At 39.6% G+C, this 26,363-nt stretch overlaps 1 protein-coding gene across 4 annotated transcripts in view; it reads right to left on the bottom strand.

Moving 5' to 3' along the window:
* The window catches only part of FCHSD2 (FCH and double SH3 domains 2), a 247,863-nt gene that overhangs the window by 150,504 nt on the left and 70,996 nt on the right, over positions 1-26,363 (bottom strand). For all 4 annotated transcript variants that reach the window (XM_020902752.2, XM_020902754.2, XM_070473282.1 and 1 more), the window contains exon 4: positions 1,029-1,105. In XM_020902752.2, coding sequence (XP_020758411.1) covers positions 1,029-1,105 — 77 coding nt within the window. The remainder of the gene's footprint in view (positions 1-1,028; positions 1,106-26,363) is intronic.

Below are 26,363 nucleotides of genomic sequence, written 5' to 3'. Positions count from 1 at the left end.
ATGGATAAAGAAAACGTGGTACATATATATAATGGAATATGACTCAGTCATTAAAAAGAATGAAATAATGCCATTTGCAGCAACACAAATGGACCTAGAGACTGTCATCCTGAGTGAAGTAAGTCAGACAGAGAAGAAAAAATATCATAAGATATCTGTTATATGTGAAATCAAAAAAGAAATGATACAAATGAACTTACTTAAAAACAGACACTCACAGACTTAGAGAACAAATCAGTTTCTGGGGGGAGGGATAGATAGTGAGTGAGTGTGGGATGAACATGTACACACTGCTATATTTATAATGGATAACCAACAAGGACCCACTGAATAGCACATGAAACTCTACTGAATGTTATATGGCAACCTGGATAAGAGGAGGGTTTGGGAGAGAATGGACACGTGTATATGTATGGCTGAGTTCCTTCACTGTTCACCTGAAACTGTGACAATATTGTTAATCAGCTATAAGACATCTGTATGATGACACAATTTATATTTCATTGTCATCTACCTTCTTTAAAATTTGTATGTGGATGTTGACTAGTCTATTTCTGGATACCCTGGGTGTGTATAAAGTACACACACACACACACACACGAACTCTTTTTCCCTAGGCTCATAGAATTCTATCTTTTCAAATGTAGAATTTGTTTCAGAAGTAAAGAATCAAGATCATGATAGAACATTATTACCCTGTTTCATTATTGCTATAATAATGTTTCATCTACAGGTCACTGAGGAAACAAGTTGTGTTCCATTGTCATCTATCTACTTTAAATTCTTTATGAGAGTATCCATCAATTAAACAAAATGTAATCTACACTTAAGACATATGAAAATGATCTATTGCATATAGATTATATATGTTGCAGAACATTAACAATGTTTAATAATTTTGACATATCTAAAAACACAGCAGAGGAAAGGAAGAAATTTTTTAAAAAACTGGAGTCTTTATATTATGTGACATGGCTCTGTGTGAAACAAGTTTTAAAGAAAATGGGCAAGAAAACTGATTAAGTTACCTGTAATCATTCCGATCATCAGCTTTTATTCCAGGCCAATCTCTCTTCAGATACTGACTAGCCAACTTCTGGATACCCTGTTAAAAAATACAAATGTAATATAAGTTAAATTATAAAATAAATATTGTGCTATAAAGGAAGCTTTTTTCCTTAAAATACACTACTTAGCAAATTCCATCTTTCTATATGTAAATTTAATTCCGAAGTAAAGAACCAATGATAAATGGCAGAACACTATAACTGGCTTCATTATTTTCAAAGTCCTTTTGTCCTCATTTTTAGGAAAAAGGTAAGTATAAAGATGAGAAAATTGAAACTTAATTGAAATGCTTTTCACTTCATCATACTATGTGACCAGCCATAAAAACAAACTACCCCTGGTATATCACAGGGAACAGAGCTGTCCACCTCCAGAGCTATGATGACTGGGTTCGACATCTCAATTTCCCATCATTCCTCTGCTGCAGCATTTATTGCATTTCTGAATCCAAGGAGCCAAACTCATATACAAGAAAATAGTACAACACATTCAATTTGAAGCAGACAGATAAATATTGGCTTGAAAAATTAATGCACAAACTCTGGTGCTATTCCATACTAGTAATTTTCAAGACAAGACTTCAAGGTTTTTTTTCTTCTTCTTCTTCTTTTTAAGTAATACCATGGCACAAATCACTTAAATTGAAAAAATTAGTTTCACAAAGAAATACCCAATTATTGTTATCCATACAAACATGAACCTACACAAAACAGTATTTATTCATAACAGGTACAGTGGGTATCAGAATTTGAATGAAGACGATGGCAAGAGGTTAAATTACTCACTCTGATTATAGAACATACTATTTTTAGAAGGAAACATATGTGGTCACCTAATACTGTAACAGGGCCCAATGTAATGGATCAGAAATTGTTAAGTTTGGGGTATTCATCTCCATACATGCAACTTTAAAAAGAACAAATAAATAGCTGAGATGAAGAACAATCACATTAATCGGCTGCCTACTTTAAGCACAAATTGCCCAAGTAAAATCGATGGTGCACTCCATACATGATACCTTTCTAGTAAGGTCTGATGCCAAATCAATTTGGCTTAATTAAATCCATTGTTGAATGTTTGTTTACTATTTTTTTAATGAGCCCAAACAAGAATAATAGAGAAGCTCCTTTGAATCTCAATTCCTTTTGAACTTTGCAATAGTACGGTTTCACTGTTTTCAGGTCCTATGTATTCTGAAAACTAACAAACAACTGCATATCCAACACTCTTACTTATATGCCTTGTACTTTAGGGAATACAATTATTAAAACCTCTCTGAATCTGGACAGAATTTTTTTTCACTTCTGTACCTTTTTCAAAGTGTTATTTGTATGAAATATCTTCCCATCACTCTCATTCCTACTGGCTGAATTCTTGCTGCTCCTCCTTTAAACTGATTTTTAAATTTCCTAACACAAAATATTAAAATGTTTATAAAGAAAAATGTAAAAAGTTTCATTGCCTGTTTGGTTTCATTTCATTAAAAGAGAACAGTTTATCATTCTTTCTGCATTTGTTAGCTTGAATTCTTTTTTAAAGAACTATTCCTCATGGACTATTTGGGTATGCTAAGGTACAATTCTTAGAGGAAAGGCAAGATAAATATTTGACTGCCTAGTTTTGGTCCAAAAGTGAAGAATGAATTTTTAAAGTAACATTATGAACTCACAAGTTTTGAAAAATGGATGTGTTTCAATCTATTGCAGTCATTATTCTCTCAAAGCTCCAAACGCTACATCAGTGGTCAGTGGGAGTTCCTCCAAGTTGGCGCCCATGTTATGACCCCAACAGATTTAAATAATTTTGTTTTCTTTTACAGTTCCTATTCCAGATCTTCAGTAAGCTAGTTTTCTAAGAAATTTTGATTCCTTTCAGAGAGAAACCATCTTCAGAGACCACAACTCTAGGTACTTCCTTATCCTTTTGGTTATACTTTGTATCTTCCTCTAAGAGGGCTTTTCTAATCACACTGTATACAAAGTAGCTCACCCTTCACTCAGCTGCTCTCTCTCACACTACCCTACAGTATTCATAATCCTTATACATTGCTCATTGCTACTGTCTGGTTTCAATATGTTTTGTCTATTTGATGACTATAAGCTCTTTCAGGTACCAATCTTGTCATTTTTTTAAATCACTCTGTCTCCAGGCTATATATAGCAGAGCCTAGTATTCAGTTGATACCAAAAATGTTCCCTGACTGCATAAATAAATGCCACCTACATCATTTCATTCCTGATGTAAAATACTCAAACTCCTTTTGTGTTTTTGCCATTTGGAGTTAGAAACACTTAAGACCAAAATTTCTCTGGGTCCTTAATTTTCATACACTCAAAGGAAAAAAACATATACCAGATTTCTAACATTATGACCAGATGGTTTTAATATGATAAATAAGCTCCTTAATAAAATTAGTCAAATTTGACCATCTTCATTAACAAAAGGGAACACACATGTAGATACACAAGCAATGAAAAAAGAACATTATTTTATGAAGATTCAAGTAAATTAAGATCCCTGAATTCAAAGAAATTATAATATGTAGACAGAGTAAGAAGCATTCAACATAAAATGGGAGGCAACAGATGGGTTACTGCCTTGTAAGTGGCGCTAAGTGATACAAGTACCCATGAGGAAAAAATTATCTGATATTTTCCTAACAAATTAAATAATGATAGTGACTTTTTCAGTTTAATCACTGATAAAGTGGCTGCAGAACACTTCATACAGAACATGGGATGTGACAGCAGCCTCAGATTATGAGGACTAAGAGGGCAGAATGGCAGCACTGTAAAGATATATAGAACAAACGAACTCATTAACAAACATCTCAACACACTTATTTCTCATAATTCCATTAGGCCCTGTTACAATACAGAAAAATTTTTGTGGACATTTAGAATACACAAATTCTACTTGAAGTCTCAAAACTAGTTAAGTTTGAATTATAATCCCTAGTTATCATTCTAAATCTTCACCCTCAAAATCATTTTGAAGTAGATTTTACATAATTCTTTACAATTTTTTTGAAATTATTTCAACTTGTTATCTTTTTTGTGCATTATGAGTTACAAAAGCAATTTCTAGAGCTCTAAACTACAATGTTGAACTGTATTAAACTGAATGGAGCCCTTCAGAGATGAGATGAGGGATTCATGAAATAGACAAACAGCAAGAGCTTTAGATGAAAGACTTTATTCAAGTTAGTTCACAGAAACAGGAATCATGACTCCTGTGTGTTCCATGCAGCTGTTCAAGATCTAATCTGCATGGACGCTCAAGAAATACTCCATGGCCCTGATAGAAAAGGTCATAAATAACATTGCATGCTTCTGAAAGCATTATATACTTAACTGGTCTACATTTTACATCATGCTTAAGGCTATATCTTATGTATAAAAGGTTTCTTTGTACAGAAAATAAAATCCACCATGAGTAAATGGCTAAGGAAGATAAACCTGTGGCTGGCAAATTTTTTTTAAAGTGTTTTTTTTTTAATCTCTTCCCTAGCCCACAATATTACTATCTAAAACTGGTGCATTAGACATACAATATTTATTTATATTTATATTAATATCATTAAAATATAATGCTGATTTGATTTCTAATACAGTTTACTCTGGAGCAGTGGTTTCCACAAAAATGTACTATCAATATACTCTTTGGAACATCCAATAACATCCCATTTCAACTTTTAAAAAGCTATCAGTGTCTGATGTAAGACTTGCTTTGTTTCATCTCTCAATAACACTTGTTATATTGCTCTAACAAGTGAAGCAACACAAAGAAAGTCACTGTTCAAGACACTGGGAAATGGACTGATGGCTTAACCTTTTGTCCATTTACCACAAAAAGCTGAGCAGAAGTGTGCTCTATGGCTCTCACGCAGGTTATTCTGTATCCAATTTTGTCATGAAATTCCCAATATTGTGTAAATGATTGTTAAAAATTAAAGTCCACTGAATAAGTTGGATACTTTTCAAACTGATGTAAATTATACAATGCCTTTACTATTCTAAAATTATTTTAATAGTAATAGAGAACTTAACACCCTCTCTTTAAGGGAAGTTTTCAAATATTTTTCATTGTTTTGTACAGCATATAATTGAAGTTAAGGTAAAAAAAATAACATTATTTTAAATTACATAATAAACTGCCTTTACATACTTTTCTATTCATTCCATGATAAAATGAGGTATTAATCTCATGTTACATATTAAACATGTATTTACATATTTTAAGACTCTTCCTTTTATCAAAAATAAAGATTGTGTTTAAATGTAATTATATAAGAAAAAATGTAATTATGTAAGTTCTAATGATATATTAGGGGGGCAGCAGAGGATGAGATGGTTAGATAGCATCACCAACTCAATGGACATGAATCTGAGCAAACTCCAGTAGATAGTGAGGGACAGGGAAGCCTGCTGTGCTGCAGTCCATGGAGTTCCAAAGAGTCAGACATGACTCAGCAACTGAACACCAAAGACATACTAAATGACCTATTTGATTTTAGAACCAAACAGAATACAAAAGAGAAAGAATTTAACACTCAACCATGATAAAAAAAAAAAAAACTCTCAAAAACTAGCAACAGAAGGAAACGTCCTTAACCTAATAAAAGGTATATACAAAAAGCCTACAGTTAACATACTTCTAGTAGAAAATGAATGCTTTCCCTGTAAGACTGAGAATAAGGCAAAGATGTGCTCTCTCACCAGTCCTTTATGACACTGTGTGTGCAGCCTCTGGTGGCTCAATCAGTAAAAAAACTGCCTGCCATGTAGGAGACCCAAGTTCAATCCCTGGGTTGGGAAGATCTCCTGGAGAAGGGAACGGCAACCCACTCCAGGATTCTTGCCTGAAGAATCCCATGGACAGAGGAGCCTGGTGGGCTACAGTCCAAGAGGTCACAAAGAGTTGGACACAACTGAGTGACTAACATTTTCACGTGTAGTCCCACCTAGTACAAAAAGGCAAGAAAAGGAAGTTAAAAGAGATACAGATGGACAGGAAAAAATAAAACTACCTTTATTCAAAGATGACATGATTGTCTATGTAGAAAACCCCAAATAATCTACAAAAAAACCTCCTGGAACTAATAATTAAGTTTAGCAAGGTGGTAAGATACAGGACAACATACAAAACTCAACTCTTCTCCTATGCACCTGTAATGAACAATTAGTATTTAAAACATTTTTAAAAAAATTGGATAGCATTGTGGGCAAAACGAAACTCAGGAATAAAAATAACAAAATACGTGTAAGAACTGTAGAGGGCAAAGTCTAAAACACTGATGAAAAATCCCATGTTAATGGATTAGAAGAGTTCACATTATTAAGATGTCAATTATTCTGAATTTCATTTATTCATTCATGGCAATCCAAATAAAAATTCCAGAAAGCTAAATATCAAAAGACTGATTTTAAAATGTACATGGAAAGGTAAAGGTACCAGAAATAGCCAAACAATTCTGAAAAATAAGAACAAAGTCCGAGGACTCACATTATCAGTTCAAAGCTAATTACAACACTATACTATAATGTTACAGTGTGGTATTGGCAAAAGAAAGGACATATAGATCAATGGAATAGAAAAGAGCCCAGAAATAGATCCATACAAATATAGTAAACTGATTTTTCACAAAGGCAATTAAATGAAGACAGGGTAGTCTATATGAATAAATGGTTGGAACAACTGGATAATCAAATGCCAAAAAATAAACATAAACATATTTCATAACTTACAAAAAATTAACTCAAAATAGTTCTTAAACCTAAATGTAAAGCACATGTACAAAACATGTGAAAATGAAAGTGAAGTAGTGTCCGACTCTTTGCGACTCCATGGACTGTAGCCTACCACGCTCCTCTGTCCATGGGATTTTCCGGGCAAGAGTACTGGAGTGGGTTGCCATTTCCTTCTCCAGAGGGTCTTCCCAACCCAGGGATTGAACCTGGGTCTCCTGTATTGAAGGTAGATGCTTTTACCATCCGAGCCACTAGGGAAGTCCTGGAGAACACAAATCTCTTCTACCTCTGGCAAAGAGTTTCTGCATGTAATATCAAAAGTTAACACATGATGGAAAAAATTAAAAATTGGACTTTATCACAATTAAACTTTCCTTTGGGAAAGACACTAGGAAAAATACATGAAAATCACATATCTGATAAAGGATTACATCCAAAATATGTACAGAGCCCTTAAAACTCAACAGTAAGGAAAAAAACCAACCTAGTTTTTTAGAAGAGCAAAAGATCTGAACACACGCTTCATTAAGATGATGTAATGACAGTAAATAAGCTTATGAAAAATACTGAACATCACTTTTCATTATGAAAATGCAGATTAAAACAATGAGGTACCACTACATACCTATTAGAATAGCTCAAATCTAAAAAAATACTACAATGTTAAATGTTAATGAGAATGCAGAGCCATAGGACATGCTTCTACTGGCGGAAATGTAAACTGGTACAACCACTCCGGAAAACAACTTGGAAACTTCCTATAAAATTAAACACTTCCCATACGACTCAGCAATAGCACTCCGAGGTAGTCACCAACTGATGAGAAAATTTATGTTCACACAAAACCCTGCACATGAATGTTTCAAGCAGCTGTATTCATGAAGGTAGAAGTAGCGAAACGCCCCTCAACACACAGACAAATGACAGTATATCATTACAATACAGTGCCATGCAGTCATAAAAACTAATAAAAAAACCAGTACAACTTGAGTAGGTCTTCTTCTCTTTTTTAAATTAATTTATTTTTTATTGAAGGTTAATTGCTTTACAGAGTTTTGTTGTTTTCTAACCTCAACATTCATGTTGAAGTCTTTAATTTAGAAAATTTTTGGCCATGCTGCATAGCAGGCAGGATTTTAGCCAGGGATTGAACCTGTATACCCCACAGTGGAACTGTAGAGTCTTGACCACTAGACTGCCAGGGAAGTCCTAGATAAATCTTAAATGCATTTTGCCAAGTGGAAAAAAGACAAATAAAAATAGCTGTATACATACCTTGTGAAATAAAAGAAAATATGTGTTGGTCTTTGTCCCTGGCACAGAGCTCATAAAACTTTTGCAGATAGAGTTGCTAGGAGAATTTTGTTCTAACATTTAGCCTTTGACCCCCAGTTCATGACACAGAGTTCCTAAGTCTCAGTGATTTTCCTGGGTGATAGCAATGTTTTTGTTCTATCGGGTGACTCATGGGAGGCTCCTGGATGAGGGCTGGTCACCAGAAAGACCAAGCCATATTCCTAGAATTTCCCAGCCCCATTTCTTAATCTCTAGAGAGGAGAAAAGGGCCAGAAAGGAGTTAATAATTGGTCATACTCACATGATGAAGCCTCCATAAACATCCCAATAGTATGGGGTTGAGAGTTTTCAGGTTGATGAAAATGCATAGATGGTGGGAGAGCGGCATATCCAGGGAAGGCAAGGAAGCCCTACACCCCTTCCCACATACACTTGCCCTATGCAACTCTGGCAGAGATGATGAGAGTTCAAAATGTGGTGGAGACACTGGAGATTGAACGAGACTGATAAAGATATTTAGCAGGGAAAACTGACATGATAATGGTTGGTAATGGTCTGCTTCCCTGGTGGCTCAGAAGTAAAGAATCTGCCTGCCAATGCGAGTTTGATCCCTGGGGCAGGAAGATCCCCTAGAGGAGGAAATGGCAACCAGCTTCAGTATTGTGTCGGGAAAATTCCATGGACAGAGGAGCCTGGCAGGCTACAGTCCATATAGGGTTACAAAGAATTGGACATGACTGAGCGAATGAGAAAGAAATGAGAAAAGCAAATGGCTGTCTGAGGAGGCCTTACAAATAGCTGTGAAGAGAAGAGAAGCAAAAAGCAAAGGAGAAAAGGAAAGATATACCCAACTGAATGCAGAGTTCCATAGAATAGCAAGGAGAGATAAGAAAGCCTTCCTTAGCGATCAATGCAAACATATAGAGGAAAACAACAGAATGGGAAAGACTAGGGATCCCCTCAAGAAAATCAGAGCTACCAAAGAAACATTTCATGCAAAGATGGGATCAATAAAGGACAGAAATGGTATGGACCTAACAGAAGCAGAGATATTAAGAAGAGGGGGCAAGAATACACAGAAGAACTGTACAAAAAAGATCTTCATGACCCAGATAACCACGATGGTGTGATCACACACCTAGAGCCAGACATCCTGGAATGTCAAGTCAAGTGGGCCTTAGGAAGCATCACTATGAACAAAGCTAGTGGAGGTGATGGAATTCCAGTTGAGCTATTTCAAATCCTGAAAGATGATGCTGTGAAAGTGCTGCACTCAATATGCCAGCAAATTTGGAAAACTCAGCAGTGGCCACAGGACTGGAAAAGGTAAGTTTTCATTTCAATCCCAAAGATAGGCAGTGCCAAAGAATGCTCAAACTACTGCACAGTTGCACTCATCTCACACGCTAGTAAAGTAATGCTCAAAATTCTCCAAGCCAGGCTTCAGCAGTACATGAACCGTGAATTTCCAGGTGTTCAAGCTGGTTTTAGAAAAGGCAGAAGAACCAGAGATCAAATTGCCAACATCTGCTGGATCATCGAAAAAGCGAGAGAGTTCCAGAAAAACATCTATTTCTGCTTTACTGACTATGCCAAAGCCTTTGACTGTGTGAATCACAATAAAGTGTGGAAAATTCTGAAAGAGATGGGAATATCAGACCACCTGATCTGCTTCTTGAGAAACCTGTATGCAGGTCAGGAAGCAGCAGTTAGAACTGGACATGGATCAACAGACTGGTTTCAAATAGGAAAAGGAGTACATCAAGGCTGTATATTGTCACCCTGCTTATTTAACTTATATGCAGAGTACATCATGAGAAACGCTGGGCTGGAGGAAGCACAAGCTGGAATCAAAATGTCCAGGAGAAATATCAATAACCTCAGATATGCAGATGACACCACCCTTATGGAAGAAACTGAAGAAGAACTAAAGAGCATCTTGATGAAAGTGAAAGAGGAGAGTGAAAAAGTTGGCTTAAGCTTAACATTCAGAAAACTAAGATCATGGCATCCAGTCCCATCACTTCATGGGAAATAGATGGGGAAACAGGGGAAACAGCGGCTGACTTTATTTTGGGGGGGCTCCAAAATCACCACAGATGGTGACTGCAGCCATGAAATTAAAAGACACTTACTCTTTTGGAAGGAAAGTTATGACCAACCTGGATAGCGTTATTAAAAAGCAGAGACATTATTTTGTCAACAAAGGTCCATCTAGTCAAGGCTATGGTTTTTCCAGTGGTCATGTATGGATGTGAGAGTTGGACTGTAAAGAAAGCTGAGCACCGAAGAATTGGTGCTTTTGAACTGTGGTGTTGGAGAAGACTCTTGAAGGTCCTTTGAACTTCAAGGAGATCCAACCAGTCCATCCTAAAGGAGATCAGTCCTGAGTGTTCATTGGAAGGACTGATGTTGAAGCTGAAACTTCAATACTTTGGCCACCTGATGCAAAGAGCTGACTCATTTGAAAAGACCCTGATGCTGGGAAAGATTGAATGCAAGAGGACAAGGGGATGACAGAGGATGAGATGGTTGGATGGCATCAACGATTCAAGGGACATGAGTTTGGGTAGACTCCGGTAGTTGGTGATGGACAGGGAAGCCTGGTGTGCTGCAGTTCATGGGGTCGCAAAGAGTCGGACACAACTGAGCGACTGAACTGAACTGAGTAAATGAACACACAAGAGGAAGAGATAAGAAGGAAGGAGACAATAAAGATGACTCTCTGCATTTTGGCTTTATACAAATGGACAGATGGTAGTATCTTCCCCAGGAATGAATACACAGGCAGGCTACTTAACTGCAGAAAGGGCTGCTGGATTATAATACCAATGATCCCAAGGAAGACATACAGATGGCTAACAAACACATGAAAAGATGCTCAACATCACTCATTATCAGAGAAATGCAAATCAAAACCACAATGAGGTACCATTATACGCCAGTCAGGATGGCTGCTATCCAAAAGTCTACAAGCAATAAATGCTGGAGAGGGTGTGGAGAAAAGGGAACCCTCTTACACTGTTGGTGGGAATGCAAATTAGTACAGCCACTATGGAAAACAGTGTGGAGATTTCTTAAAAAGCTGGAAATAGAACTGCCATATGACCCAGCAATCCCACTTCTGGGCATACACACCAAGGAAACCAGATCTGAAAGAGCCACATGCACCCCAATGTTCATCGCAGCACTGTTTATAATAGCCAGGACATGGAAGCAACCCAGATGCCCATCAGCAGACGAATGGATGAGGAAGCTGTGGTACATATACACCATGGAATATTACTCAGCCATTAAAAAGAATTCATTTGAATCACTTCTAATGAGATGGATGAAACTGGAGCCCATTATACAGAGCGAAGTAAGCCAGAAAGATAAAGACCATTACAGTATACTAACACATATATATGGACTTTAGAAAGATGGTAACGATAACCCTATATGCAAAACAGAAAAAGAGACTCAGATGTATGGAACAGACTTGTGGACTCTGGGAGAAGGCAAGGGTGGGATGTTTCAGGAGAACAGCATTGAAACATGTGTATTATCTAGGGTAAAACGGATAACCAGCTCAGGTTGGGTACATGAGACAAGTGCTCGGGCCTGGTGCACTGGGAAGACCCAGAGGGATCGGGTGGAGAGGGAGGTGGGAGGGGGGACTGGGATGGGGAATACATGTAAATCCATGGCTAATTCATATCAATGTATAACAAAAACTACTGTAATGATGTAAAGTAATTAGCCTCCAACTAATAAAAATTTAAAAAAAAAAAAAGAAAAGAGAAGTCACTATTTCTCCCAAAGTGAGAGATGTCGGGAAAACCTATGTGAACTTAAGTACTCTGGAACTGGATCTGAAAAGGGCAAATGAGAATTTGACCACCTGAGAAAGGAAAGGGGTATTTCAGGTTTTAGCAAAACTTAGGTGAAAAAAAAAACTATGATATAAAAAATAATAAGGAAAATGTGGAGTAGGGTTGGTGGGGTAAATTTTTACTTCAAAGCAACCAACTTGTTCTTTGAAGCTTACATTTACACTTTATATAGTGAACTCTTCTTTAGTATTTAGGAGATAACTACTCTCAAAGAAGTTTTCCATGAAGTTATTTTTGTACTTTAAGAAAGACCCTCCAATGTCTTTCTTTTACATTATTCAGAGTAAAAGTACTATTACTACCACTGTACTTAAAATGCAATCATAAAAACACATTTTAAAAGATGTTTTCTTGAAGAGTTGTGGTCTAAATAATAACTAGGATATATCATTTTAAGTTAATTTACTGTGCTTATAAAATTCAGTGTTTCCTTTACTATAAGAGGTAGAAAATTATCTGCTTGAATTATGCTTAGCTCTCCAGTGAATGTTGCTATTACAACAATGTAATAAGAGAAAGTATGTGCATAAATCCTGATGGACTTAAACGGAGAGGATATGTTAAATGTCCAGTTTATACAATGCTGTTGCCAATATAACTTGGAAGTTTGTCCAGTAAAAGGTTATCTTACTTTTAGGAGGCAAAAGGCCAAATTTACCTGACATTAAATACTAAATGTCAGTTATCTGATCATTTTCAAGTTCACGTCAACCATTCCACTCCAGACAGTTTTGCTGACTCCTATAGAGTTCTTCCATTTATTCTCAAAGCAATTTATATACAAGTTTTAATCAAGAGAAAATCCTACTGACTAAAAAGCACTGACTTAACTTCTCTCTCTTACTTCAATAGTTTTTGCTGCATTTTTCCATTTTTCAATAGACTGTTTAACCACAAAGTGATGGTTATACTTTCATGAATTTTTTTTTCTTCCCCTCACATTTTGGGAATTTTTTTCACATTGCTAGAAGCCATTAGTAAGAAAAACAACAGTTTTCACTGAGTGTTACAGTCATCTTCCAATACAGATTTATATTATTTGCTGTCAAAAAATAAACTTAGGGGATTTATTTTATAATATTTAAAACCTTACCAATTGGAAGACATAAATGATGACACATTTTTAGAGCAAAATATATAAACTGTGCCTTATTTAGAATGTTGAAGAGTCACCAGACATCATCAAAACTATGTGGTTTTTTTTTTTTTATTTTAAAAATTAAAGTTGGATTTCAAGGCTTGGATTAGCTGATGTCTATTTGTAAGCTTCTGACTGAAGGGTCTTATTGAGGGGGAAAAACAAGGTAGGTGCTGTTGTTTTTAAATAATAACAAAAGTATTATATTAATCAATGTAACCAAACTGTCCACTTGATCTCAAAGACACCTATAAAAGCAGTTCCTTCTTCAAGCAGAAACTGGAATGTTTCAAATCAACAAACAAATAATTTTATGAACTGGACCCTTTGTTTCTGTTCAGTCATTAACTCATGACTGACTCTTTGGACTCCATGGACTGAAGCATGCCAGGTTCCGCTATCCTTCACTAGCTCCCAGAGTTTGCTCAGATTCATGTCCACTGGGTCAGTGATACTGTCCAGCCATCTCATCCTCTGCCACCCCCTTTATCCTTTTGCCTTCAATCTTTCCTGGCACCACGGTCTTCTCGAATGAGTTGGCTCTTCGCATCAGGTGGCCAAAGTATTGGAGTTTCAGCATCAGTCCTTCCAGTGAATATTCAATTCTTCAGGATTGACTGTTTTCATCTCCCTTGCAGTACAAGGGACTCTTAAGAGTCTTCTTCAACACTACAATTTAAAAGCATCAATTCTTTGCTGTTCAGCCTTCTTTATGGTCCAACTCTCATATCTTACATGACTACTCAAAAAACCATAGCTTTGGCTATATGGACTTTGGTCAGCAAAGTGATGTCTCTGCTTTTTAATATGCTGTCTAGGTTGGTTAGTTTTCCTTCCAACTGGAGGAGGGAATAGCAAACCACTCCAGTATTCTTGTTGTAAGAATTCCATGAACAGTATGAAAAGCATCCTTAGTTATCTTAAAATAGAGGAGGGCAATCCAGAAGAGGCAGATACAATGTGACTGATTATTTAAGGCCAATGAAAGTCATTCTTCCTCATTTCTCCTGTTGTATGGAAAACATAATTAACCATTAAAGTTAACAGCTGAGTACTTAATATTTGCACTCAACTAATATTTAAAATCAAGCTTCCTGGTTGCTCAGTGGTAAAGGATCCACCTGCCATTACAGGAGATGCAGGTTCGATCCTTTCCTGGAGAAGGAAATGGCAACCCACTCTAGTATTCTTGTCTGGAGAATCCCATGGAGAGAGGAGCCTGGTGGGCTACAGTACTGTTCAGTTCAGTTCAGTCACTCAGTCGTGTCTGACTCTTTGTGATCCCGTGGACTGCAGCATGCCAGGCTTTCCTGTCCATCACCAACTCCTGGAGTTTGCTCAAGCTCATGGCCATCAAGTTGGCAATGCCATTCAACCATCTCATCCTCTGTTGTCCCCTTCTCCTCCTGCCTTCAATCTCTCCCAGCATCAGGGTCTTTAAATGAGTCTGTTCTCTGCATCAGGTGGCCAAAGTATTAGAGTTTCAGCTTCAGCATCAGACCTTCCAGTGAATATTCAGGATTGATTCCCTTTAGGATTGACTGGCTGGATCTCCTTGCAGTCCAAGGGACTCTCAAGAATCTTTCCAACACCACAGTTCAAAAGCATTAATTCTTCAGTGCTCAGCGTTCTTTATAGTCCAACTCCCACATCTACAAATGACTACTGGAAAAACCATAGCACTGACTAGATGGACCTTTGTTGGCAAAGTAATGTCTCTGCTTTTTAATATGCTATCTAGTTTGGTCATAACTTTCCTTCCAAGGAGTAAGCATCTTTTAATTTCATAGATGCAGTCACCATCTGCAGTGATTTTGGAGCCCAAAAAAATAAAGCCTGTCACTCTTTCCATTGTTTCCCCATCTATTTGCCATGAAATGATGGGACCAGATGCCATGATCTTAGTTTTCTGAATGTTGAGCTTTAAGCCAACTCTTTCACTCTCCTCTTTCACTTTCGTCAAGAGGTTCTTTAGTTCTTCTTTGCTTTCTGCCGTAAGGGTGGTGTCATCTGCGTATCTGAGGTTATTGATATTTCTCCCAGCAATCTTGATTCCAGCTTGTGCTTCATCCAGCCCAGCATTTTGCAAGGTGTACTCTGCATATAAGTTAAATAAGCAGAATGACAAATACAGCCTGATGTACTCCTTTCCCAATTTGGAACCACTCTGTTGTTCCATGTCAGTTCTCATTGTTGCTTCTTGACCTGTATAGTGATTTCTCAGGAGGCAGGTAAGGTGGTCTGATATTCCCATGTCTTTAAGAATTTTCCACAGTTTATTGTGATCCACACAGTCAAAGGCTTTGGCATAGTCAATAAAGCAGAAATAGATGTTTTTCTGGAACTCTCTTGCTTTTTCTATGATGCAACAGATGTTAGCAATTTGATATCTGGTTCCTCCGCCTTTTCTAAATCATGGGTTATAGTCCATGCATGGGGTCACAAAACGAGTCAGTCATGACTAAACAAATAAGCAAACAAAATAAATATTTAAAGTCACCACCTTAAGCAGTAGATGTAACATAAGTTTTTAAAGGCTAAGTAATCTGTATAAGGAGCTTCCCTGGTGGCTCAGATGGTAAAGCCTCTGCCTGCAATGTGGAGAGCCCAGTTTGATACCTGGGTTGGGAAGATCTCCTGGAGAAGGAAATGGCAACCCACTCCAGTATTCTTGCCTGGAGAATCCCACGGATGGAGGAGCCTGGTAGGCTACAGTCTGTGGGGTTGCAGAGAGTCGGACATGACTGAGCAACTTCACTTCACTTCAATCTGCATAAGATCATCTAGCTAGTTAAGCCTGGGTTCAAAATCAGGTCTTCTTTCAAAGTTTAAAACACTTTCTGAGTACTCAATTCACTCTGATATAACTATAGACTATCTCAAATAACTATATACTTTGGCTAAGGGCTGTCTATAAGTTCTTTAAAGGACAGGGCTATAAAAATCTAGTTCAGTCTCTGCTGAGTAAATAAGTGCTAAACTCAATCATTAACCATTCACATTAACCATGTGAACAAATAAACATACACATTTTTTAATTGAGCTTTTTCTAAGAGTTTTTAGGTTTATAGAAAAACTGAGCAGAAAGTACAGAGTTCCCAAATCGTACCCTGCCCCATACACTGTCCTAATATTACATCTTGCATTAGTGCAATACATTTGTTACAACTAACAAAACAGTATATTGATACTTAATTAACTAAAGTCCAGTTTACATTAGGATTATGTTGTATAGCTCTATGAGTTTTGACAGACACACAATGTCTTGTGTCTACCACTGTATTATCATAATAATAATTTCACCGCTTTAAAACTTCCTCGTGTACCACCTATTCATCTTCCCTTCATCCTCCTCCCTCTCAACCCCTGGCAAACACTGATCTTTTTACCATCTCTAGTTTTTCCTTTTCCAGAATGTCATATATTTGGAAATATATAGCATTGTAGCCATTTCAGATCAGCTTCTTCCACTTTACAAGATGCACTGAAGTGTCTGCTGTGTCTCTTAGTGGCTAGATAGCTCAGTTCCTTTTATCACTAACTAATCCTTCATTGTCAAGATGTGCCACAAGTTGTTTACACTTTCACCTACTAAAGGACATCTTATCTGCTACTAAATCTTGGTAATAAACAAAGCTACTATAAAGCTACTATAAATACTCACATAGTATAGTTTTTTGTGTGAACTTAAGTTCTGAACACATCTAAGCAAACATCAAAACATGCAACTGCCTGATTTTGTGATAAGACCATGTTCGGCTTCCAAAAGTGGATGCACCGTTTTCCATTCCCACTAGCAATGGGAAACCATTGCTCCACATCCTAGCCAGAATTTGGTATTGTCAGTATTTTGGATTTTAGCCAAACAGGTGTGTAGTGGTGTCTTACTGGCAATTCCCTAATGACTATGATGTTAAGCATCTTTCATATGCTTATCTACCATCTGTATATCTTTTCTGTTGAAGTATCAGTTCAGGTATTTGACCTACTTTTGAATTGGGTCATCTACTTATTATTGAATTTAAAGATGTATTTGTGTAATTTTGATTTAAGCCCTTTATCAGACACATGTTTTGCAGATACTGTCTTCCAGTCTTGTCTTTTCATTTTTTTAACAGTTGCTTTCTCAGAGAAGACATTTTTAATTTGACATCTGTATTTTCAACACTGAGTTTTACTAACTAAGGTAAAGGAATCTTTAGACTTCAGGAAACAGATTAGTGAACAAGTAAAAAACTAAGGCTCCAAGGTTCTGACAATGGATTAAGTATGAAAATATATACAGGTGGTATTTCACTCTAAACTAGTGATATGATTATGAAAAATTACATATAATCTAACTTTTGAGAATAATAAACACAGAACTCTGAACTTAACTAAACTCTGCATAAGATGAGAAAGTTCTATGCAAATCATTTCATAATTTGGCTGTTTTGAAAGTTTCATTCACCATCCTTTTTTCTTAAAATACGGGTAATCTCATTTCTACAAAAATAATTTCTCATTCCTAATGCTTCTAACAATACCAGTAAGAGAATAATTTTCACAAATTCAGAAATCTTTTGTTAGAAAGCAACATGTTATCTTCTGCTGTTTTTGAATGGTCCTTTATCAAGAGGAAATTTTATTATACAGCTATGTACAAAGGCTATGAAGTAAACAGAGAGTAAAAGCCACCAGACAGATTTGAGAGACAGGAAAAGCAGAGCCAGGGAAAGTTTCACAGAAAAAGTAATACTTGAGCTGGGCCTTAAAGGAAGAAGTATAGAGGACTTCCCAGTGACCAAGGAGAGGGGAAGCGATGTGCATAAACAAATGTGTGAAGCATAATAATGGGAAGGAACTGTGGAGTCAGATAACACTGGGTTTAAATCTTGGTCCATTACTCCCTCATAGTACAATGCTAAACAAGTAGTATCTCCTTTCTTATCTGTAAAATGGAGGTAAATTCATGACTTACAGGGTGTGTAAAGCTTAAGCAAAGCTATTTTAATAAGCATTCAATAAGTCTTAAATATCCCATTGAAATTTAAAGGAGGGAGTAATCATCAGATCTTTATTTCTAAATGAAGATCAACAATGCTGATGTGGAAGCTTCATTATAAAGAGAAAGGTGGGTGATCCAAACAGGAAGTTACTGTGCTCTAAGCTGTGCAAGGAGAAAAGAGATGCTCCAAAGCAAAACTGCAGCCTGGGAACTAACACATGTTGTAGCGGGAAAAGACTGAAATAACTGAAATTGTTACGTAGTTAGAATAGGAAAAAGAAGTCCAGAATGGTGGTGGCTAATAGACAAAGAAGGGGAAAGCCCTTGAAAATGGAACAAAGGAAGGTCTGAGGACTGGAGTGAGGACATCGGGTAAAACAAACAGCCCTCCTGGCTAGCCCAATCTATGTAGGGCAGGCCCAGGGGAAGGAGAAAAAGCATAAAAAGAGGAGTCAAAACTGGGCAAGGGGCTTCTCTTCTCTTCATGTCTTTTGGGTCAGCCTGCCTTCATGCCTTGACGATATATTCTCCTTTGCTTTCTAAATAAAACTGAGCTGTAACACTCGTCCAACCAAGGAAATTACAAGCAGCTGTAACTCTGGTCCATCCAAGGGCTGTAACACTGGTCCGTCCGTCGCTTCAAATTTTTGTTGTGATGAGACAGAACCGAGGAAATTACACGCTCTCTCGACATCTATGGTGCCGTGACTAGGATTTAACACGGCTGAAACAACCTTAGCTCGGCCCCCTCAAGGTGGAGGCCAAGCACAGCAGAAGCTCGGCGAAAGCTCCCACAGTGGAAGCAGAATGCAAAGAAAACCCAGCACAGGGGAAGTGACAAGAAGCCCAGTGTGCTGGAAACCACACAGCAAAAACAAATGCGACAGAAAGCTCAGGCGGCTCAGTCTCAGATTCCAGACCTCTCTGGTTAAGGTAGGAGATCCTTGCTCCTATGGCTGGAAGGACATATGGCTAACAAAATCTTAATTCCTTTACAATCGTTTCTTCATTTCTTATTTCCTTGAACCCCCTGCAAACAGGTGAGTGGCAGTGGGTACAACCGAGGGACTCTGGCAGGGGCTACTCCTCAGTGTGTCCCAAAAGCTCCACTCTCTGCTTGGGCCCCAGTAGCTGTTGCTCAAGTGGGTGGGGGTTCTTCTGTCCTTAATCTTCTTTTGTGTCAAAGATCAGGCCAATGCAAACTGTGAGCACAGGTCAAGTATTTAGCAGATTTTCCGGCAGATTATGAAGGGTATTCCTCATATGTTTTTCCCACTGCTTTTTCCTTCTGTCCCTCAGCTCCTCTTTCCATCTATGCCACTGCTTACAAAGTATTGGGCAAGTCATCATCTTTCCATTTCTGAAAGTTGTGCTTGAAACCGTTTACCTAAGATTGGGACTCAACCCCATGTGGCAGGGACTCTGTGCTATGCTCAGTCACTCAGTTGTATCCGGCTGGGACTTGAGCCCGGCCAAAACTCCCAGTGCCTGGTTTTAGGACCTAATGAGGCTCAGGCTCTGATGTCTCATTGCAAAAATTCAGTGAGAGACACAGGGATAAGTAAGAGATGGATTTGTTAGGATTCAGAGAAAAGCACACTCCACAGGGTGTGGGCCATTGCAGAGGGTGAGGGCACTGGCCATGGAACCTGGTGTGGTTAATTTTTATGAGCTAGGTGATTTCATATGGTAATGAGTGGGAGGATCACTCCAACAATTGGGCAACCACCCGCTCCTCAGTCTTTTGAGGGTGCCTTGGAACTGTTCTGGCACCTCTGGGTGTATCATTTAGCTTGCAGACTGGGGCTCAAGGTTTAGTTGAATTTGACTTGTCATCTTGGACCCATTTGATTTTAATCAGTTTATGTTATGCCCTTGGGCTATGTCATTCTTTCAAAAGTTGTGCCCTGACCCCTTCCCTCCTGTTTCATGCTCTTTTCCTGAGCCCCATCTGGGCCCACAATGTTGCCTCTACAATCTTCTGGAGGGACAACCAGAAAACAACTGGCCCTTGGGAGAGAAAACTGTATAATATCCAAGCCCTCTAGATACTCAGGCCTTCATCCTCCATGTTTCCTACAACATGTGCAACAACAGCATCTCTCAGTGGACCCACCAGGGTGGGTGACAGACACACAATGCCTGCTAGAAGTCCATCTGTTGGTGGCATCCCTTCAAGGGCAATTGGGCTTCCAGGGATAATGTTTGCCACTTTGGGAGTTAGCCCTGCAGGGTTTTTGGGCCCAAACCCTTACCACACTTCTCCTAAAGTTACAAACATACCCCTGGACCAAATATCCACTCCACTTTTATGGAACATCTGGTCTGTTGCCTCTTACCAATCTGTTCTTAAGCCACTTACTAACTCTACAGTCAGGACCCTGCCCCCTTGTAGGCAACACTGCTCCACCCCATTTATTATTAAAATACTCTTAATGCCCCTAATAGGACCAGATAACCCACTCCTTTGTCATTATATCTGCTACTACCTAAAGTGGGTCTATGACAATGAAATGTTTACCATTGGAAACACCCTAAACTGCTCTTATGGAGGACTAGGGGAAGAAATCAGTGACTTACATTCCCTCAGAGCAATAAGAGGATAAGGCTTATGGCTGTTTCACCAGGTTTCCAGTCTCAGGACACAGGCTTTAATTACTTTACATCATGGTATCTATTTCCATCCACAGTGGACAAACCAGCAATGAGTTAAGATTACAACACCTTAATTCTACTCAGCACTGTTTACGCTGGAGACCTTGGGGATACCCAAATCCAGTCCGGGGGTCCCAGGAGGTAGATCTGCCTTGACCTGCCTAGGGATCTGGCCCTCAGAAGGTTGTCACGCCTCAACCTGCTCGGGGGTCTGCCAGTCCAGGGGTCCCAGGAGGTCAACATGCTCAACCTGCCCCGGGACCAATTCTCAGGAGGTCAACATGCCTCAACCTGCTGATCTCCAGGAGATTCCCATGCCTCAACCTGCCTGGGGATCTGCACCCTGACCCAGGTAAGGGTGCCCAGAGTACCCAGGCTGGGTACCCTGACCTGGCCCTCAGGTTGCCACAGTACTGGGTAGGATAACCTTCAGAAAGACTCATCCCTAAGGAAGTCCACTCATGGAAACAGAAGGAAGCCTATTAGCTGTGGGACTATGCCCAGTCTCAGCAATAACTCAGGAGCCCAACAAGAACCCCACTGCCTTTCTGGAAAGGTTAAAAGAGGCCCTCCAAAAGTTTATGAATCTGGACTTAAAACTCTTACGAGGGACAGGTGATTTTAAAGGACAAATTCCTGTCCCAGTGTGCATCAGACATCATGATAAAAACACAACAGCTACACCAGCAGGACACTGCTGCCTCTTTAGATGAGATGGTCCAGACAGCCACCAAAACCTTTTATAACAGAGAACAGGAGAGGGAGGCCAAGGCCCAGGAAAGGGAGAAAAGGAAAGAGACAAGGCATGCCCAGATATTGGCTGCCCTCCACGGAAGCCCTATGGCAACCCCGAGTCTTTAAAGGACAAGGCACAAGGCAAATGCCTAATCTATAGACAGGTGGGATACTGGACCAAAGAGTGTCCAAACCATGACAAGTCTCCTAAAACAGCTTGCTATAAATACCATCAATTGGGACATTGGGTGTCACTCTGCCCTCAGGACCCAAGAGCCTCAAGATCAAGCACCAAGCCTTCCCTCATGATGGTTCAACAGGACTAAAGCTGCCCACTCCAGCCAGCCTGCCTGTCACAAACAACCATCATGGGGCTGGAGACAAGGGTGCAATGGGATGTGGCAAGTAGGCCCAAGAATTTTCTGGTTGACACAGGGGCTACCTACTCTGTCCTGACCTCCTGCTCCAGAGCCTTCTCCCCGCAAAACTGCACCATTTTGGGTGCTACAAGAGATTACAAAAATATTCACCTGAGCACTTCTTTGTTACTGGGATGGACAAATATTTTCCCACCAGTTTCTGGTGGTCCCTGACTGTCCTACTCCCTTATTGGGAGGAGATCTTTCCCTGCCTTTGAAATCTTGCAGCTATTGCAGTCCTGATAGAAGATGCTTTAAAACTCTCTCTTGGGGGCAAACTATTTTTACCAGCCACCAAGTGAAATAACTCCTGAGTGGGAAAGGCCATTTATGGATGTCTGATCAAAGGATCTTCAGATATCAAGTACTGCTGATGGAAAATCCAGGCCTGACCATATCCCCTCGTGAGGCTCTTAACCAGCCACCCTCCTGCCTACCCCTAAGGGCTCTCTCCCCTTTCCCTCTTGCCTAGAAACCTTAGACCACTGGACAAAACCCCAAGAGGGATAGTAAGAAGATCTTCTGATCAATCCTGAGGAAATCTAGTACACTGATGGAAGCAGCTTTGTCTTGGATGGAAAAAGAAAGGCTCGATATGCAGTAGTCTCCAATTTTGAAACCAGAAAGGCTAAACCTTTGCCACTAGGTACTTCAGCCCAATTAGCTGAGCTCACAGCCCTGACTCAAGCTTTAGAGCTGGGAAAAGGAGAAAGAGTAGCCATTTACACTGACTCCAAATATGCCTTTCTGGTGCTACATGAACATGCTGCTATTTGGAAAGAAAGACGCCACTTGACCACCCAAAGGTCTCCAGTCAAATATGGTGACAAAATCCTTAGGCTCTAAGAGGCAGTACATCTGCCCACTGAGGTTTTAGTCTCCCACTGTAAAGGACACCAAAACGGGAGCACGAAAGTGGCACAAGGGAACCAAGCAGCTGATCAGGCAGCTAAGAGAGCAGCATTACAGAACAATGACCTAATAGGGGTTGCCACCTTAGTTCCACAGACTAATTTGCCAGAAACTCCTTCATATACTGGAAGTGAGACTCTTAAGGCTAAGAGTGAGGGCTTTCAAGAAGATCATATGAGGTGGTTCCAAAAGGAGGGGCTCCTTTTTCTTCCTGGGAACCTCCAATGGAAGTTGGTTACCTCCTTACATGCCACCACTCATTTAAGGGAAAGGCCCTCCAAAGATTACTACAAAGGTCATTCAGATGAACAGGCCTCCAAACAACTATAAGGTAAGTGGTCTCCTCTTGTCCCACTTGCCAATTAACTCCCAAGGAGCTCAAAGACCCCAGCTGGCCCAGCCCATTCAATGACGTGGGATCTACCCAGGAGAGGATTGGCAGATGGACTTCACCCAGATTCCAGTTTCTCAAGGGTATAAATACCTATCAGTCATGATAGATACATTCACAGGATGGATTGAAGGCTTTCCTACCCAGACTGTGAAGGTTGAGGAGGTGGTAAAAAAAAGATGCTCCATGAAATCATTCTGAGATTTGGTCTGCCCAGGTCATTACAAAGCGACAACTGGACATCATTTATTTCTAAGGTCATCCAAAGGGTCTCTAAAGCATTGGGCATTACCTATTATCTCCACTGTGCCTGGAGGCCTCAGTCTTCAGGAAAAGCAGAAAGAGCCAACGAATTCTTAAAATCAGCGATATAAAAGATAACCCAGGAGACCTCCCTGGGATGGAAGGAGGCTTTACCAATAGCTCTCCTCCACACCTGTATTGCCCCTAAGGAACAGGCTGGTCTTAGTCCTTAAGAGATACTATATAGGAGACCTTTTGTTTATGTCAATGACCTCTTCCTAGATCCGGAGGTTCAGATCCTCCAGTCTTATACCATGGCTTTTGGGCAATTCCAATAAGATATATGATTGGGGGTGTCAACCAGGACCCAAAAGATCCTAAAGCACCACCACTATATGCTCCAGGGACTCAAGTCCTAATTAAAGTCTGGAAAGATGGGTCTCCAAAGGCTCAACTCCAGCCCACATGGAAGGGCCCCTACCCTGTAACACTTTCTACCCCCACAGCAGTCAAGGTACCAGGACATGACTCCTAGATTCACTACTCACGAGTCAAGCCATGGAAGAAAACAGAACAGGACACTCAATACACCTATGAGCTCCTGGGAGATCTCAGATAACTATTTAGGACTACAAATGAGTGTCATTCTAATGAACACCCTCAAAACTAAGTTTTGGGGCATAAGATTTCTCAGGATATTTCTAAAGAGCTAACACTGCTTGACAGGGGTTGTACTCCAAAATAGGCAGGAGGTAGATCTCCTGATTCCTGAACAAGGAGGGACTTGAGTCATCTTGAATGAGACTTGTCATTTCTGGGTAAATACGTCCAGCCAAATTAAAGTCTCACAGTCCTCAAGAAAAACATTCAGACCCTACAGGATCTCAAAGAACCAGCTGGAGAGTTCTCAGGGTGGCTACAAGTTCTCTCTGGGGGTCCTCCTGGAGATGGGAAATCTGGAGTTGGCTAATGCCCCTACCAGTCCCTGTCATCACCATATTGATGCTGCTTATGATTGCTCCATGTATTATCAATTGTCTAATATGTTTTGTCTCTGCCCAGGTCAACAAGCTACAATATGCAGTGCCAGTTCAACAAGAACATATAAAACTAGAGCCAACCAGAGAAAATATCACTCACCCTTTGATGGACACCGCTACAAGGACTCTGAGACCTGAGACTAGCAAGAGGGGGAGGCCCAATGCCCCTCGCCATCCCAGTTCAGCAGGAAGTAGCCTGAGAGACCTCGACACCCCTATTCCCAAAGAACTGGGCCTCCTATCTCTTAAGGGGGAGACATTAGGTTGTTAGCATAAGAAAAAGGAGTCCAAAATGGTGGTGGCTACAAGACAAAGAAGGGAAAAATCCATGAAAATAGAACAAAGGAAGGTCCAAGGACCTGAATGAGGACCTCAGATAAAACAAACAGCACTCTTGGCTAGCCCAATTTACACAGGGCAGGCCCAGGGGGAGGAGAAAAACATATAAAAAGAGGAGCCAAAATTGGGCCGGGGGGCTTCTCTTTGCGTCTTTTGGGTTGGTCTGCCCTTATGCATCGAGGATATATTCTCCTTTGCTTTCTAAATAAAACTGAGCTGTAACATGGAGCTGTAACACTGGTCCATATGAGGAAATTACACATGGCTGTAACACTGGTCTGTCCAAGGGCTGTAACACTGGTCCGTCTGTCACTTCAAAGTTTTGTTGTGATGAGACAGAATCAAGGAAATTACACACTCCCCGAACAAAATCAAGACTGATTACCATTAAAAATATCTTAATATTGATCATAAATTTAAAAGTCAAAAAGCTACACTACCCATTAGGGTGGCTACTATCAAAAAAAACCAGAAAACAACAAGTGTTGATGAGGATGCAGGAAATCAGAACTGTTGGTGGGAATGTAAAATGGTACAGCCACTCGGAAAAACAGTATGGAGGTTCCTTAAGAAATTAAGTATGGGGGCGGGGAGAGGGTTAATTAGGAGTTTTGGATTAACATAAACACACCTATAGATAAAACAGAACCAACAAGGACCTACTGCAGAGCACAGGGAACTCCATTCAGTATTCTGTAAAAACCTACATGGGAAAAGAATATGAAAAAGAAAGACACATATATATGTAACTGAATCACTTTGCTGTACAGCTGAAACTAGCACATTTAAATCAACTATACTAAAAAAAAATTTTTTTTAAGGGAATAAAAAAGAAAAAGAAACTAAGTATAGAATTATCATATGGTCCTGTTGGGTAGTTAGAATAGGAAAAAGGAGTCCAAAATGGTGGTGGCTAAAAGACAAAGAAAGGAAAAGCTTGCAAAAATGGAACAAAAGAAAATCCAAGGACCAGCGTGATAACTCAGGTGAAACAAACAGCCCTCCTGGCTAGCCCAATTTACATAGAGCAGGCTCAGCGGGAGGAGAAAATCCATATAAAAAGAGGAGCCAAAATTGAGCCCATCTCTTCTTTTGGTCAGCCCACCCTCATGACTCCAGGATGTATTTTCCCTTGCTTGCCAAATAAAACTGAGCTGCAACCAAGCTATAATACTGCCCCTGCCCCATTTCAAATCTCTGCTGCAGTGAGATGGAACCAAGGAACTTACACACTCCCCTGACAGTCCAGCAATTCCATTCCTGGGTATATATTCAAAAGAATTAAAGGATGGACTCAAATAGATATTTATACACCCATATTCATAGCCTTCCCAAGTGGCGCAGTGGTAAAGAATCTGCCTGCCAATGTGGGAGAAACTGGAGACCTAAGTTCAATCCCTAGATCGGGAAGATCCCCCAGAGGTGGAAATGGCAACCCACTCCAGTATTCTCCCGTAAAAAATTCCATGGACAGAGAAGCCTGACATGCTACAGTCTCTGGGTCAAAAAGACTTG

Source organism: Odocoileus virginianus, chromosome 10 (genome assembly GCF_023699985.2).
Source record: "Odocoileus virginianus isolate 20LAN1187 ecotype Illinois chromosome 10, Ovbor_1.2, whole genome shotgun sequence".
Taxonomy (NCBI): Eukaryota; Metazoa; Chordata; class Mammalia; order Artiodactyla; family Cervidae; genus Odocoileus; species Odocoileus virginianus.
This window is presented reverse-complemented; position numbering and strand designations above follow the sequence as displayed.